The sequence below is a fragment of the Felis catus genome, chromosome B2 (assembly GCF_018350175.1).
Source record: "Felis catus isolate Fca126 chromosome B2, F.catus_Fca126_mat1.0, whole genome shotgun sequence".
Taxonomy (NCBI): Eukaryota; Metazoa; Chordata; class Mammalia; order Carnivora; family Felidae; genus Felis; species Felis catus.
This window is the reverse complement of record NC_058372.1, coordinates 134,441,073-134,458,588: the sequence shown is the minus strand read 5'-3', so window position 1 is coordinate 134,458,588 and position 17,516 is coordinate 134,441,073. Positions and strand designations below refer to the sequence as shown.

General features: G+C 38.1%; 1 protein-coding gene and 1 non-coding gene across 2 annotated transcripts in view; one reads left to right on the top strand and one right to left on the bottom strand.

The window, feature by feature from the left end:
- The window catches only part of PPIL4 (peptidylprolyl isomerase like 4), a 34,099-nt gene extending 25,341 nt beyond the window's left edge, over positions 1-8,758 (top strand). Inside the window, exons 12-13 of the mRNA XM_003986636.6 lie at positions 1,863-2,010; positions 7,984-8,758. Coding sequence (XP_003986685.1) covers positions 1,863-2,010; positions 7,984-8,235 — 400 coding nt within the window. The 3' untranslated portion in view covers positions 8,236-8,758. The remainder of the gene's footprint in view (positions 1-1,862; positions 2,011-7,983) is intronic.
- Positions 8,759-12,694: 3,936 nt separating this feature from the next.
- LOC111560663 lies at positions 12,695-12,796 on the bottom strand. The gene has a single exon (XR_002742663.2). It is a non-coding gene; the product is annotated as a U6 spliceosomal RNA (small nuclear RNA).
- Between the last annotated feature and the right edge of the window lie 4,720 nt (positions 12,797-17,516).

Sequence of the window (17,516 nt, the reverse complement as noted above, 5' to 3'; positions counted from 1 at the left end):
AAGTGCTGGCCGTGACCCACTAAGTGGATTTTGCTCCCCATTGACAGGTTACAGTCAGCAGTTTGAAAACCGCTGCTTAAAGCATTTTGGACAGAGGGAGCGGCATGTGTAAAGCAACACAGTGAGGTGAAATGCTGGGCAAGGGCTACCAAATTTGTACCTGAAAAAAGAGAGGCTCCAGAAGCTACTCTGGAAGCTATGACCTACTATAAAGGAGCAAAGAAGTTAGAGATGATGGAGTAACGTAGTGGACGGTGCAGGCTGATTAGCCATCGCAGCCATCTTGTGAAACCCAGAGGGTGCAGCCTTTTCCTGTTGCATCTTCTGTAGAAGTGAGACGTCCCTGAGGAAAGCGCAGAGCTGCGGCAGCGTGAGGCCAGACCTGGAACTCGAGTCCTGAGGGAAGTGTGTCTGCGATTTACTCTAGTCCCACCTGCCACTAAAATTGCTCTGCATGTGGGCCTTCTTCAGAAGAGCTTTTTTTTTTTTTAAACCACTATTCTGACACTTGTTAGCCTTCTTCAAATTCTATTAGAATTTGAGGTTATTTTCAATAGAGGTTGTAATAGTTTTACATTTTCTCTTATTCTAAGATGTAATAGTACATTAGAAAAAAATACTTATCTCTGTATTAAATACATTATCATAATTTTTATAACACGTTTATGTGAAATTAAAACAAGATTCATTCATGTATATAAATATTGAATCACCATGTTGTACACCCGAAACTAATACAACATTATATGTCAACCACACTTCAACTAAAAAAAAGAAAAAAAGATTCACTCACAGTTTACCACGTAGAAAAATGATGCTTTTTCTCGTTCCTTTCAAGTCTTCATCTTTTATGCTTTGTAAAGTTAACGATTACCATATGGTATAGACAGTATTTCAGTCTCTTTTCACTTTTAATTTTTCATAAACACCTTTCCAGGTTTTTTCATTGCATTCATTTATCATTGCTAGTATCTTTCTTTGCAATAATCCATCATGTTGAAGTTCTACAATATATTGAAGACTATCTTCATTACTATGCTTTATGTTGCTGTCAGTTTGTTATTAAAAATAATCATTATATATGTCTTTGTTCATTTAACTTATTTTAATTTTTTATAAATTCTTACTGTAATTTAAATATGGTAGTTGTGGGTGCTAGCGTGGTTCAGTCGGTGAAGCATCCGGTTAAGCTCCAGTCATGATCTCACAGTTGGTGGGTTTGAGCCCCGCATCGGGCTCTGTGCTGAGTGCTCAGAGCCTGGAGCCTGCTTTAGATTCTGTGCCTCCCTCTCTCTCTGCCCCTCCCCTGGTCATACCCTTTCTCTCTCTCTAAAATAAAAGATATTAAATAATAAAAAATTAAATAAAATATGGTAGTTGTTGCTCTGCATTGCTAAATTTCCTCCTATAGGGTTAAACTAATTAGTACTTCAAAGGAAGAGTCTCCTGAACGTACCTTTTGTCTTATGTAGCTCCTCTGCCATTGGGGTTTGTAATACCTTCTTTTTTTTCCAGTGAAACATGTGCCTCCTTTTCTAAGTTTAAGTTTTTTCATTATTGACAAATAGGTTTCCTTATTTTTTGCTTCTTATATTTTCATTTGTGGATACATGTTTTTTGCCCACCTACTTGCCGATTGTTAATTGCTTATTTAAGGTCAGGGTTCTTTCCATATTCCCTGACTATGTAATGAAAGAAAATAGGAGTTAGTTTTGTATTAGAAATAAACTCTATGCTTGTGAGATGCTTTTTGCTTTAAAAAGTTGCCTTTAGCCTCATGGCCTCCTTTGTTTACCAGATTCTTACGTTTTGATGTATTATCCGTGTCAGTTCTCACATCTGTCCTTAACTAGCTGCTGCAGCGCGAAATACGATCTTGTACTAGATGAGCAAGCAGAGGATCCGAAATCAAGTCACTCCCACACAAGTAAGAAACACAAGAAGAAAACTCGTCACTGCTCTGAAGAAAAAGAAGATGAGGACTATATGCCGATCAAAAATACTAATCAGGTACTTCGAGTGTCCGGCCTTCGCTGCAGGGGGGTAACCATTTTATCCCTCTGTACATTACATCTTAGCGACATAAGTTAGGGACTAAGCATATAGATCTGGACAGGGTGCATATGTTCTAACCCCAATGGTTTCATTGGGGTTAATGAACTTTAGTTGCCAAGAACATATATCACAAATGATAAAAGGTTGTTTTCAAAGTAGCTTAGTATATCATTTAGTGCCATATTGCAAAACAAGTGTGATTTCCATACATGTGGCCACTAATTCCCATCAGTGTGGTTATGCTGAAAAAGTGCTCATTTATCATTTTCCTTTATTACCAAGTGTTACGTACAGTACCGGTAGCTGTTGAGGTTTTCAGGCCTGTGGAACGTTTATGCGTTTCTATATTGTGTATCTGAAATAAAAACAGCACTCATAATTAACCACGTGAGGACTTCTCAGCCAGGCCCTGGTTGATGCAGAGATTTTAGTAGGCAAAGGTGAGAAGGGAGAAGATTCAAGATGGTAAGAAGGTCAAGCAAAAATGCAGAGGAGAGATGTGTATGGTTGGCAAAGTAAGGGATTGGCTTCGGAAAAACTAGGTGTACATTTCGGCACGGCTGTTCGTTGATGTGGCCTCCACAAGTTAGCGAGCTCTCTGAGCTAGTTTCCTCCTCTGTGAAATTGAGATTATATTTACCTTATAGGTATGTTGTTGAGATTAAGTGAAGGAAAACGTGGGTGCACACATTTTCTACACTGGGTATTATTACTTTTACTGTTACAGTCAAATTAGTGTGTTTTAAATCACTTGGAATCGTTTCTGTGGTAAGGCCATTAACTAGATTGATATTTCAGTTTGTTTCTTTTCGATGTTTAGGGATTGCTTAAATTTTTTTTTGTTTGTTTTTTAGTTTTAAAAATCACTTGTATGGTTCCAAAGTAAAATCTATAAAGTGGTACAAACGGAGAACCTGTCCCCTTCCCTGTCCCCTGTCCCCTTCTGCCCCCAAGGTAACCATTTAATGTGCTTCATGGGTTGTTCTTCATTTTTTAAAAATTTCAGCAGACACGTATTTTACATATATTCTTAGTTTCCTGTATTCTAGATAGCATATATTCCTACTTCTTGCTATTATCTTGTGTATCTTTTTCCATAGCCTTTCTGCTGTTTAAAGATTGCCATCATTCATGACCTGCCCTCACTTTTCAAGTTACACCTTCACTCAGTTACTCAATCCTCCAAATAATAGGCACACGAATCCGTAATAGCTAACATCTTGTGTGCTTACGGTGTGCGGTGGGTACGATTTTCCCCATCTCACAGCAGAGAAAGTGAAAACTGGAGAGGTTAAGCGGCTTGCCTGGTTTTGTACCACTGATAAGTAAGAGAAGCACAGTGTAAATCTGGACGTGTACTCCTAACCACTCTGCTGCTGCTCTTATCTGGAATATATTCCTGGCCGTTTCCTCTCCTAAATTCTATTGCTATGCTAATATAGTTTGTCCCCTAGTATAATAATCCAGTGATCTAATGGAACATCTCCGTCTTCTTATTAATGTCTCTATCAGTTTAGCCTAAGACCACCCCAATCTTTTAAAATGGTGGCTGCGTCCCGTTTCTGTGAATATTTAGCAGATTTGCCACTAAAACTCCTTGGTCTCTACCCCTGCTTCCTCCTACCACCACACTCACCATGTGTTCCTTTTAGCTGCAGTTTCTCATCTTGCACTTGTACATGGAATCTGGAATCAGTGAAATCAGGCCTGAGATATACTTTGGTGTATTTGACATCATCAGAGGTCCAAAAAATCCAAAAGCTGGCCACATTTGAATTAAGTCTGTGATTCCCTCCTCTTTTTGCAAATCGTTTTTATCCTCTCTTTGATTACTTAAAACTTTATAACAGCAAATACTTTTGTTTTTTGGCAAGGAGTAAAAGGCATCAAGTAGTTTTGGGGGGAATGTTGTTAGTATCTTTCAAATAATTTTAAGTCCATTGGTAATTATAAAATTGTTAAATTCGGGGCGCCTGGGTGGCTCTGTCAGTTGAGCGTCCGACTTCGGCTCAGGTCATGATCTCACAGTCCGTGAGTTCGAGCCCAGTGTCGGGCTCTGTGCTGACAGTTCAGAGCCTGGAGCCTGTGTCTCCCTCTCTCTCTGACCCTCCCCCGTTCTTGCTCTGTCTCTCTCTGTCTCAAAAATAAATAAACGTTAAAAAAAAAAAAAAAGTTAAAAAACATAAAATTGTTAAATTCTAAATAATAATCTCCTAACTTTATTTCTCCCCTCAAAGTATGTTAAAGCAAATGTTTTTGTATTTTGTACTTGGTTATTTTTTTTTCAGTGTATTTATTTACTTAGAGACAGAGAGCGTGGGAGGGGCAGAGAAAGGGGGAAAGAGGACAGACTCCACACTGTCAGTGCAGAGCACAACACAGGGCTTTATCTCACAAATGTGAGACCATGACGCGAGCTGAAATCAAGGGTCAGACACTTAAATGACTGAGCCACCCAGGCACCCCTGATTTTGTACTTGATTTAGTATACTAATCAAATTTTCTTATTTTTTCTTATACTAATTTTCTCTTATTTTTTTTCCAGTTAAATAGCATCTGTATTTAAGATTTTAGTGGGCCAGATTTTTTTTGTATTATTCTGATCTTTATCCTTTTGAGTTCAGTCTCAAAAATATAATCACTAAAGGGAATTTTCAGTGCTAGATTATTTTCAGGTATAGCTCAGATTTTCCTATTTATTGGTATTTTGCTTGGTAAGCCTAGTTCCCTAAGAATGTTTTAACTTATTTCTTGAAGTTCTTTGTTTTTTGTTGAGTGACAGACTTACTATTGAATTCGAAAACTTCTCTGTTTAACTTTTTCACCTCGTGTCTTTATTCCAAAGGTGTTACTATGTTGTTGAGGTTTGGGCTTTACTGGGGTGCTAGGAAGTGAGTTCTCGGCTGTGGGTTTTGCCTTGCTGAGAAGTATTCATTCTGGCTGCCAGTCCTCTGTGGCTTTTAAGGTGTTTATTATTCTTATAATTTGGGACTCTATTTTTACTGTCATTTTAATCATTTAGTATTATTTTAGTGATTTAGATTTAACTAAACCTTTGATTGAGTCCTAAAGACCTGAGCAAGCATGGCTCTTAGTTTAGATTTTTTTTGGACTGCTTTACATGAAATCATTGGATAGGTTAAGGTTTAAATTGGCCACTTAAAAAAATAAATAAATAGGACTTTTTAATGGTGTTTTTTCTTTCCTTTTTAGCCACATGCTAGTTTAATCATTTTGTCTTATGTCTTAAGTGTATAAATTGATAGAATGTTTTCTTAAGATTTTTTTTGTTGAATGTTTATGTATTTTTGGAGAGAGAGAGCAGGGGAGGGGCAGAGAGACAGGGGGCAGAGGATCCAAAGCAGGGTCTGCACTGACAGCAGAGAGCCCGATGCAGGGCTCAAACTCAGGAACCATGAGATCATGACCTGAGCCAAAGTTGGGCGCTTAGCTGATTGAGCCACCCAGGCACCCATAAAATGATATAATTTTTTATAGTCTGTACTGGAAAGACTTAGAGCTCATCGAATTAATTTCTTTCACTTTAGATATAAAGTTCCTGACCCCACAGGCCTGTGAGCCTTTTGAGTTTAATCAGAGAGCTAGAACTTTAACATTATTTTGATTCAGTCAGGTATGAGGGTTTTTTTTCATTATTCTGTACCACCCCCTTTTCAATTTTATATGTCAAGTTACTGATCAATTAAATAATAATCTCCAACCTGTATAGATCTCTTGAGTCTCAATTTCTTTATTTCTTTATTTCTTTTTTTTTTTTCAACGTTTTTTATTTATTTTTGGGACAGAGAGAGACAGAGCATGAACGGGGGAGGGGCAGAGAGAGAGGGAGACACAGAATCGGAAACAGGCTCCAGGCTCTGAGCCATCAGCCCAGAGCCTGACGCGGGGCTCGAACTCACGGACTGCGAGATCGTGACCTGGCTGAAGTCGGACGCTTAGCCGACTACGCCACCCAGGCGCCCCTCAATTTCTTTATTTCTAGAATGAGGGTAATATTGTGCCCCCAAAGCACTTAGCACTGTGCTAGCACATACATACTTAAAGGATCTGTTCTAATATGACTTCATCCAGCCACCTGAAGTTTCTCTTTTATGCACACAGTACTGATTTCTTCCTTGCTCTTTGGTTTTCACTTCCACTCTGTGCATTAGCCTTCCTGCAGCCAATCCACAGCCAAACCCACTCACTCTTTGAGGTTCATCTCCAGTCCTAACTTCTCTATGAAACCTCCCCTGATAAATCTAACCTCAAGATTATTTGTTTGACACATCTCCTAAATGGCAGAGACCATTTGAACCGAGAGCTGCCTGACTTCAAAGCTTGTGTAGCTTTGAAAATACTCCATCCAAGTAGGAGAGGTTTTAAGGCTTCTGTCCATTTCACATTTTCAGCTTCCTCAATTTTTTCAAAAAATTAAGTACTGTGTAGTCTTTTATCTCTTTCTCTGTTATTTTAAACACTCAAAGCATTTAATTGCCTATTTGTATAATTGCTGAGGACGTTAAAGAGTTACGCATCAGCTAAGCAGTCTCTCCATCTTAAAAGTTGATTGTCTCAACCAATACAAGAATTAAGTGTACAGACAGAATAGTACATAGGTATTTACATTTTGTATATGTTACAGGAAGCACCAAAAAATTCTTTGATCCGGGGCTGTCATGTTTTGCTAGAAAACAGTTGGTAAAGGGTTAAACCACATAGTCATTCTTCTATCTTGGGGACTCTTTTAGAATGACAAGACCTATTGGGATTGTGTGGGAAGTTATGAATCAGTTTATAATGTTGTATTCCACAAACACTGATTATAACAATCATGTTAGATCTGTTTTCACATATGACAATCTCCATGCCGGGTGTCATGTACAGTATCTGGACAGTGTATGGAATAATTATGAATCTTTGCTTACAACCCAGTCCTTAACTATGGGTATTCATCACTCTAGGTTTTAAATCTTGATATTTATCTTTACTATAATGTCTGTGGTGATAGAGTTGGGACCCTTGGGAGCTCAATCCTTAGGATTTTGCCTTTCCTCTGAGAGAAATCTGTTAAGGAAGTTGGATTTTATGAACTTATCTCTTGAAAGAGCATTGGCTCTGGTCTCTTTAGATTTCAGCTACTTGCTGAGATACTCACTTTAATTAGGGGTAGAACACAAGCAGAAAGAGAATTGTTTTAAGTAACCCTCTTCTGTGTGTGGAAATTACTACTGTTAATTACTAAGAATGGAATTTAATGTACCTACTCTATTGTCTGTCTTTAGGGCAGTGGAATTTTCCATTGTTTCTTAGCTCATTTTAAGGATATATATAAATAAATGATCTTTAATAAAAACATACATCAGTGTAGTGTAAACAAGGAAAATTTATTTGAAGATTTGGAGAGGAGCTGTTATAAAATAAACACTTGAAAAATAATGAGACCAAAGTATGCAGTATCTATTTTCCTTTTGGACTGACTGACTTGTCTAAAACCTCTCTTGGCTATCTCTTCTTTTAGGGGTAAAAGTAGGGCTTTTAGGGGAATTTTAGTAATTCCACTGCCGATCACTTAGGAGTGAAGAAGGCGGAGGTAGAAAGGTGACCAGCCACAACCAGAGTTCTTGGTGTCGTGATTTTCTCTAAAGACTTGTTCTGTTTTCAGCTGGATGATTTCAATTCTTGGTTTTGGATCTGATCCTTTAGTTCAGCTGAAATAGTAGATACAAAGCAATGAGATTGATAAGAAAAATGGTTAAGTCTCTTTGTGAATTATTTTTGCTTTCTGATTTACAAGATTCTGGGCATTAGTGGTAGTGTTCCAGTCTGAGCTGGTATAGCTGCTCGCTGAGTTTTATTAATTGACAGTGACTACAAGATGATTCTTCTACTCATTCACCTGTAACTGTCTCTCCATTCCTTTGACAGGATATCTACAGGGAAATGGGGTTTGGTCACTATGAAGAAGAGGAAAGCTGTTGGGAGAAACAAAAGAGTGAAAAGAGAGACCGACCTCAAAACCGAAGTCGTAGCCGATCTCGAGAAAGGGACGGCCACTACAGTAACAGTCACAAAGCCAAATACCAAACAGACCCCTACGAAAGAGAACGGAGTAAAAAGAGAGACCGAAGCAGAAGTCCCAGGAAATCCAAAGATAAAGAAAAATCCAAGTACAGATGAAAGACAGAGAATCAGACATGGGTGGCTAATGTATTTACTGTTGTCTAACTTGGAGCACCAGGTACTCAGATATTGTGTCAAAGCGTCAGAGACTCTGCTTGTTATTTTTTTTTTCACACTAGGGTTATGGCCCTTTTCGATTCATACTGATTGTATAGGGCACAGAAAGACAATAAAAAGTTGAACATTTTCTTTGTATACTTTTGTACACTAATTTTATTGTTACACATAAATAGTGGTCTTCATTTTTCAAGTCTTTCACATTTTTCACTCTTCTCTTTTTTAAATGAAGTATTTCATACCTACAAAAATTCACAGATGTGTATATATAAGGTATAAAGAATAGTAAATATTTGTGTACCCATGAGCCAGCTCAAGAAATAGAGTATCACCTGCATTTTAGAAACCCTCTGTGTGTTCTCTCCTCAAGTGATGATTATTCTGAATTTTCTATTTGTCATTCTCCTGCTTGTTATAGTTTTACAACATATGGATGTATTCGTAAATAAAATGTTAAGTTTTATATGTTTTTGAATTTTATATAAATAGCATAATGTATGTTTACTTCTGTGACTTGCTTTTTTCAGCTTAGTATATTTTGAGAGTCATTCATTTTTATTGCTTTATAGTGTTGTATCAATAGACCACAATTTACCCATTCTTCTGTTAGTGGACATTTGGGGTTGGTTTGTGCGTTTTTGGTTTTGCTGTTGCAAACAATGCTGCTGTGACCATTCTGTATACAGGAGAGAGATCGCTTGCCCCCGCAGTACGGAAATCCTCGTCTTTGCAAGATAATGCCAAGTTATATTCTCCAGTGGCCAAACCAGCTTACACCCCGACGCGCGTTATGTGACTTACCTTTGTTTCGCATTCTCTCCAACACTTCTTAGTTTCCCGCTTTTCAATTTTGTCAATTTAGTGGACGCTTAGTGGTATCTTCTTGTGCCTTCCAGCAAGAAGACTGCTATTATTCTTGTGTTTGTTCCAATATATGTAACTTGTTCTCTTTCTCTGGCTGCTTTTAAGGTTTTCTCACTGCTGTTGAGAAATTTGATTATGATGTGCTTGGTGTCGTTTTTTCACCATTCTTCTGCTTGGGCTGTTTCCCTGTGGGTTTATGGTTTTCACCAGGTTGGAAAATTTGGGGCTATTATTTATTCAGTTGCTTTTTGCTGTTTCCCCTCCTCTCAGCCCTCTCCTAAGACTCCCGATTACTTGTATGTTAGGCTGTTTGAAGTTGTCGCACGTTACACGGATGCTCCATTTGGGTTAAGTCTTCTTCTCTGTTCCGTATTGAATAGTTTCCATTGTTATGTCCTCACATTCATTAATCTTTCCTCCTGAAGTATCTAATCTTCTCTTAATCCCACCCAGTGTAGTATTCACCTCAGACATTATTTTTAATGTTAGAAGTTCCGTTTGGGTCTTTTTTATATCCCCCATGCCTCTCCTTAACATGCTTCTGCTTTCCTCCTTTTTTTTTTTTTTTTTTTTAAACACCCAGAGTACATTAATAATAGCTGTTCTAATGTACTTGGCCATTCTATCTGTATCATTTCTGGTCTGTTTCTATTGATTGATTTTTTTCCCCACCCATTATTGAGTTGTAATTTACTTTGTGTCCCTGGTAATTTTTGGATTTTACGTTGTTGTGCACTAGAGTTTTTGTATTCCTTTAAATATGTTGAGCTTTTTCTGGAACATAATGAAGTTACTTGGAAACAGTCTGATCCTTTCATAGCTTGCTTTTAAGCTTAATGAGCCGCTAGGGCTAATTTGGCTCACCACGGGAGTAAACCCTTCTGAATACTCGCCACTATGCTTTGTCTTTTATGAGATTTCCCCTCTCTGGCTATGGGAACAAGAACTATTTTGAGCCCTATATGAACTCCCAAATTGTGCCGCCTGTTCTTTTCTGGTGGCTCTTTCCCACCTTTTGGTAGTTTCCTCATGTGCATACACTTGATTAGTATTCAGCTGAAGACTCAGGCAAACCCTCTGTAGATCTGGAACTCTCCCTTTGTAGTTTCCCCTCTTTCCAATTCTCTGCCCTACAAACTTCATCTTGGCTCTCCTGCATTCTGTGCCCATGGAGACTCCCTATCACCACGCTGTAGTGTGGACACTGTGCAGTAACCTCAGACAATTATTGGACTTGCCTTGTTCTTCTCTCAAGAGTCACTGTCTTGCACTGGCTGTTGTCCAGTGTCTGAAAAACTTTGTAGTATATTTTCTGTACAGGCTTTTAGTTGTTTAACGTGGGGAAGGTAAATTCTGCTCCTGTCACTGCTTTCTGGCCAGAGTAGAAATCTCAGTGTTTAAATTTGCATTTCCTAAATGCTGACAAGGTTGAGTATCTTTTCATATGTATTATAGTCATTCTTGATTGCTTTCTGTGAAAAGTTTCACATGTCTTTTGCCCATTTTATGTGAAGTTGTCTTTTTATTACAGATTTCTTTGAGGAGTTTTTCTTACGGATTCTGGATACTAATCCATTTTTACTATTTGATGTTGTAAACATTTTTTCTCAGTTTGTGGCGTAGTTTCTCACCTTTGTATTGATATGCTTGGAAGAGCACAAGTTGTAAATGTCCCCTCAACTTTGTAATATAAAAAATTTCAGGAGTGCCTGGGTGGCTCAGTCGGTTAAGCGTCTGACTTTGGCTCAGGTCATGATCTTGTGGTTTGTGAGTTCAGGCCCTGCATCAGGATCTCTGCTGTCAGCACAGAGCCTGCTTCGGATCCTCTGTCTCTCTATATATATACCCCTTCCCCACTAGCACACTATCTCTCAAAAATATTTAAAAGATTTAAACAATTTTTTCATATAAACACAAAAACAATGAACATCTATAAGCCTTCCATCCAGATTTAACAATTAATAACAACTTGTTGATCCAATTTGAAAGTAAATTGAAAACATGATGAACTTTAACCTTTCAGTATTTCACCATGCATTTCTTAAAAAGCAAGTGTCCTATATAACCACGATATTATTATCACATTTAAGAAAATTAACAATAAGGGCACTTGACTGACCCAGTCTATGGAGCGTGAGACTCTTGATTTTGGGGTCATGAGTTGGAGTCTCATGTTGCGTACAGAGAAACGAAAAGTAACAATAATCCCAGAATAAATAACATATAGTCTACATTTGAATTTCCCTGAATATCTCAAGAATGTCATTTTTAGGTATTGATTTGTTTTTAATCCCAGACTCAACATTTTATTCTCTTAATCTAGAAGAGTTTCTTATCCATCCTTCCCACCTCAAATGACATTGACTTTTTGAAGAGTTCAGGCCAGAATATTTCTTAGAGTGTTTCAGATTCTGGGGTGTCTATTTCCCGTAAACTAGAAGTTATGTCTAAATGTTTGATTAGAATTAGGTTATATATTTTGGGCAGAAATTTTTAAGTTGAATGTCAAATTTATTAGCCTTTCTCTGTGTGTTTTGTGTTTTTTATATTTTGTTCAAGAAGTCCTTAATAAAGATATTCTCCTATATTCTAAAAGTTGTAAATAAAGCTTTGTTTTTTATATTTAAATCTTTAATCCACATTGTATGTGTGTATGTGTATGGTGTGATATAGCAAAAAAAAAATTTTTTTTTTAACATATGGATGTAGCCAGTTGTCCAAAACATTAGTGAATAGATCATGTATATTCCCTGTTGATCTTCTATCAGGTAAGTTTCCATATATGTGTGGATTTTGTTTCATGGGCTCTCTCTTCCATTGGTTTACTGTTTATCCCTCCACCAATACCACACATCAATATTTCTATGGCAATAGAAAGTATTTAAGCACCCCCCCCCCCGACCTGTTTTATTAAAAATGCCTCTGCCCTTTGTTTTGTGCAATTTTGGAATCAATTTGCCTGGTTTCCCAAAGAATTCTTTTAGGATTTTAATTGCATTTGCATTCAAACAATGGAAACTTTTGTGGAAAAAAAACAACAATCATAATATTGACTTTTCCTATTCATAAAATAGCTTATCTCTCCAGTTAGTTCTTGAACCTCTTAGAATTTTCCTTACAAAACTTTTGCACTCCTTTTGTTAGATTTACTCCTAGTTTCCATATATTTTATTTTATTTATTTATTTTTTTTTAATTTTTTTTTCAACGTTTATTTATTTTTGGGACAGAGAGAGACAGAGCATGAACGGGGGAGGGGCAGAGAGAGAGAGAGGGAGACACAGAATCGGAAACAGGCTCCAGGCTCTGAGCCATCATCAGCCCAGAGCCCGACGCGGGGCTCGAACTCACGGACCGTGAGATCGTGACCTGGCTAAAGTCGGACGCTTAACCGACTGCGCCACCCAGGCGCCCCATCCATATATTTTATAAGATTCTATTCTTTTATAAATTTGTTCCCTGACCTAAGAGGTCACACGTGCCTTTCAACTTTTAATTTTGATATAATTTTAGACTTCCAGAAACAGTACAAAAAGGAAAATATGGAATACTGCTCATTTTCATGTCACCCTTGTGCAGGGGACGTGCTAATCTCTCTATAGTTCTAATCCCAGTATATGTGCTTCTGAAGTGAGCACACAAGTTATGTTTTAGATTACTGCCCTTCTATGCAGTCATTTTACTAAAGCCTTATATTTAAAACTTATCTCCAGGGTTTTTTTGTTTTGTTTTGTTTTTGGTCTTTAATGTAGACAGTAATGTTACCTGCAAATACATTGTATTTTCTTTCCCCATTCCTATTTTTAAAATTATTTTTAAAAATATGTATACTGGAAAACCCTGGATTGCAAGTAACTTGTTCAGCGAGTGTTCTGCAAGACGAGCAAACATTTTTAATGCTAACTTGATAAACGAGCGATGTCTTGCAATACCAGCAGTATGTGATGCCTAATGTCACGTGATCACAACTGAACCAATGGTTCTTGAATTCTCTTTGATAAACAAGTGCTTGGGATTATAAGCATGTTTCCAGAATGAATTATGCTTGCAAACCAAGGTTTTACTGTATACTTTTATTTTTTTTAATGTTTATTATTTGAGAGAGAGAGAGAGAGCAAGCAGGGGAGGGGCAGAGAGAGAGGGAGACAAAGAATCAGAAGCGGGCTCTAGGCTCAGCTACCAGCACAGAGCCCTACGTGGGGCTCCAACCCACAGACCGCGAGATATGACCTGAGCTGAAGTCGGCCGCCCAACTGACTGAGCCCCCCAGGCACCCCTACTGTATACTTATTTGTAGTAGTGATGTTCTTTCAGTGTTTGCTGGCTAAAATTTCTAGTAAAGGGGGGCCCAGGAGGCTCAGTCAATTGAGTGTCAGTCTCTTGATTTTGGTTCAGGTCATGATCTCATGCTTCATGAGTTCAAGCCCAGCAGTGGGCTCACGCTAACAGTGTGGAGCCTGCTTGGGATTCTCTCTCTCTCCCCCTCTCTCTACCCTCCTGCTCTCTCTTTCTGTCTCTCTCTCTCAAAATAAATAAATAAAAACTAAAAAAAAATAAAATTTCTAGTATAGTGATGAAGTTGGCCTCTAATTTTCTTTTTTTTTTTTTTTTTTTTTTTTTTTTTTAATTTTTTTTTTCAACGTTTATTTATTTTTGGGACAGAGAGAGACAGAGCATGAACGGGGGAGGGGCAGAGAGAGAGGGAGACACAGAATCAGAAACAGGCTCCAGGCTCCGAGCCATCAGCCCAGAGCCCGATGCGGGGCTCGAACTCACGGACCGCGCGAGATCGTGACCTGGCTGAAGTCGGACGCTTAACCGACTGCGCCACCCAGGCGCCCCATCTAATTTTCTTTTTTTGTATTGCTCTTGTCTGACTTTGACGTCCAGCTTATGGAATAAATTAGTGAGTGTTTTCTCTCTCTTTTCTTATTCTCTTCAAAGAGAAGAAAAAGATTGAAATTATCCATTCCTTGAAAATTGGTTAGAGCTTGCCTATGATGTTATCTGAACTTTGTATTTCCTTTGTGGAAAAAGTCCTTCACTACTGATTGAGATTTCAATGATTATGGAATTACTAGCCTTTCGGTTTCTTGCAAGTGCTTATTTTTGTTACTACATTTTTCTAGGAATTTGTTATTTTCTTTGAAGTTTTCAATTTATTGACTTGAAGTTGTTCGTAATATATGGTAGAGTTTTTATTATCCTTTTGATTTTATCTTACACCTTATGTTTTAGTGTGTCTTTGAAACAACATGTAGTCAGATTATTTTATTAAAAAATTTTTTTTTTTTATTTTAGAGAGAGAGTGAGCATGTGCGAGTACACGAGTGGACAAGAGGCAGAGGGAAACAGAGAAAGAATCTCAAGCAGGCTTCACACTCAGCATGGTGCTTGACACGGTGCTTGATCCCATGACCCTGAGATCAGGACCTGAGCCCAAATCAAGAGCCAGATGCTCAACCAACTGAATGACCCAGGTGCCCCAATTTTGGCCTTCTGATAGATGTATAGTGATATCTGATTGTGGGTTTAATTCTGTTACCCTGATTGCTAATGATGTTGGATATCTTTTCATGTACTCGTTTTTCTATCTTCATATCCTGGTGAAATATCTCTTCATGTTCTTTGCCTATTTCTAATTGGATTTCCCTTTTTTTTTTTTTTTTACTTTTGAGTTTTGAGAGTTCTTTATATATATGTAAAGAGAGACAGAGAACAAGAACATGAGCAGGGGAGGAAGGGCAGAGGGAGAGGGAGAGAGAGAATCTTAAGCAGGCTCCATGCTCATTGCAGAGTCTGACATGAGGCTTGATGTCACAACCCTGAGATCATGACAGCTGAAATCCAAGAGTTGGTAACTTAACCAACTGAACCACCCGGGTTCCCCGAGAGTCCTTTATATATTCTAGATATTAGTTCTTTTTGGATATATTGTTTGCAGATAATCTCCCAGTGTGTAGCTTATGTGCTTGTCTCTTCATCCTCTTACAGGGTCTTTGCAGAGCAGAAGATTTTAATTTTATTTAAGTTTAGCGCATCAATTTTTTCTTTAATGGACTATGCTTTTGGCGTTCAGAGTAAGATTCTTTTTCTAGCCCAAGATCCTGAGGTTTCCCTCCTATTTTTTTCCTAAAAGTTTCAGAGTCTTACATTTAAGTCTGTGATCCATTTTGAGTTAATTTTGAGTAAGAAGTAATATGTAGGTTGAGTTTTTGGGGTTTTTTTCTTAGGGACATCCACTTGCTCCAGCAGCAGTTCTTGAAAGTTCTCTGGCTGTTTTTAAGAGTTTTGTTTTTTCTTTGGTGTGATAGAGTTTCACTATGATATATCTAGGTACAGATGTATTTAGCTTTCTTAGTATATCATTTGTCTCACGGTTATTATGCCTTGTCTTGTATATTATGTCTGATGGCTTCAGATATTTTTCACTATTCTGGAAACTTCTCTGCCATTTTCTATTGCCTCTCCCCTGTTGATTCTATTCTTTTGCCACCTCAGTCAGTTTTTTTTAGACCTCCTTATTCTGTTCTTTGTATCTTAACTTTTATATTTTCCGTATGGTACGTTCTGAATAATTTCTTCAGATATGTATTCCAGGGCACCCATTATTTCTTCATATAGGCCAAATCTGCTATTTAACCCATCCACTGAATTTTTTTCCATCCACTGAATTTTTAATTTCAGTGATTCATTTTTTTTTTTTAAATTTTTTTTTCAACATTTATTTATTTTTGGGACAGAGAGAGACAGAGCATAAACGGGGGAGGGGCAGAGAGAGAGGGAGACACAGAATCGGAAACAGGCTCCAGGCTCTGAGCCATCATCAGCCCAGAGCCCGACGCGGGGCTCGAACTCGTGGACCGCGAGATCGTGACCTGGCTGAAGTCGGACGCTTAACCGACTGCGCCACCCAGGCGCCCCATCAGTGATTCATTTTTACAAGCTCTGTTTGATTCTTTTTCAAGTTCACATGGTTACTTTTTATTCCCTTTATTTCTTTGATCATTTATTTCCACTCTGTTTTATTTGCATGGTTAGTTTAATTTTTTTAAAATGTTATTTGTTTTTGAGAGAGAGAGAGAGAGAGAGAGAGAGACAGAGAGGGAGAGACACAGGAACTGAAGCAGGCTTTGGGCTCTGAGCTGTAAGCACAGAGCCCGATGCGGGGCTCAAACCCATGAACCGTGAGACCATGACCTGAGCCAGAGTCAGACGCTTAAGTGACTGAGTCACCCAGGCGCCCCGACATGGTTACTTTATAATGAGTTTTTGACAATTCCAATATTTTAATTTCTTAAGAATTTGAATCTTCATGTTTTTTTTCCTGCTACCTCTTGGGCATAGTGGCTTTTTTCCTTGTATGTTTCCAATTATTATTATTTTTTAATTGGGAATACATAATTTGGGACTCCTAAGGTACCTGAATCGAGAATACTTTTCTCCAAAGAGAATTTATATTTGCCTTTCAGGCAAGTCACATCACTTGGAGCCACTTTGAATTCTGCGCTTACAGTTTCCAAGTGCATGCATAGTGTAGACCATAATATTTGTAGAATAAGATACTGGGGGAAACAGTCTATATTAAGCTTGATTCCTATCTCCCATCATTACAGAGCTGGGAATATGCCTGCAGATATTCTTTTCTAGCCTAGATTTTCTCCCGTGGGGGTGCCTTTCTAGTCCTTAGCTTTAGGTGAAGATCTTAGACTCAGGTCCCCAACTCTCTTAGGGCCCAAAGCCTGGTCCTTGTTGGCACCCCTCATCCCTGTGGCCTGAGGCCTTTATTCCCCAAGCTCTACATGAAGGCTGGTGGTTTGCTTACCATCTTGTTAACACATTTTTAGGTCTTGAGGAAATCCCTCTTCCAATCTTATCAGTGTATTTAGAGTATGACTGCTACAATTTATCTGGCATATGGATGTTTTACAGAAGGCTGATGGGGGGGGGGGATGGTATAGGTGGTCATAATTCAGAGTATCCAGTTTACCAAGCTGCTAAGAGTGGATGTCTCTCCACTATTGTTCATAATTCTTAGCCATCAATAGAAAAAATTGTAACGCCCTCACAGAAGAAACTATCACCCTGAATATAGAAAACTAAATGTTTTCCATACAGAAGATTCTACAACGTCTGAAAGAATGAATGACCAAGAGAAAAATAATGGTTGAATATGAGAGGGATCGTAAGAAGAAATAACCTAGAACCTAAAACTTGAATTCAGTAGGTTCAGTTCGAACTTCTGAACCTGGCATTTCAAGGAAAAACTGTCCTTACTTGTAAAAGCTGATATTTCAGGTGTGAAAAACCGTAGTTCTAACAGAGATGTGTGTACCGAAACAAAGAGTTCTGTTAGTC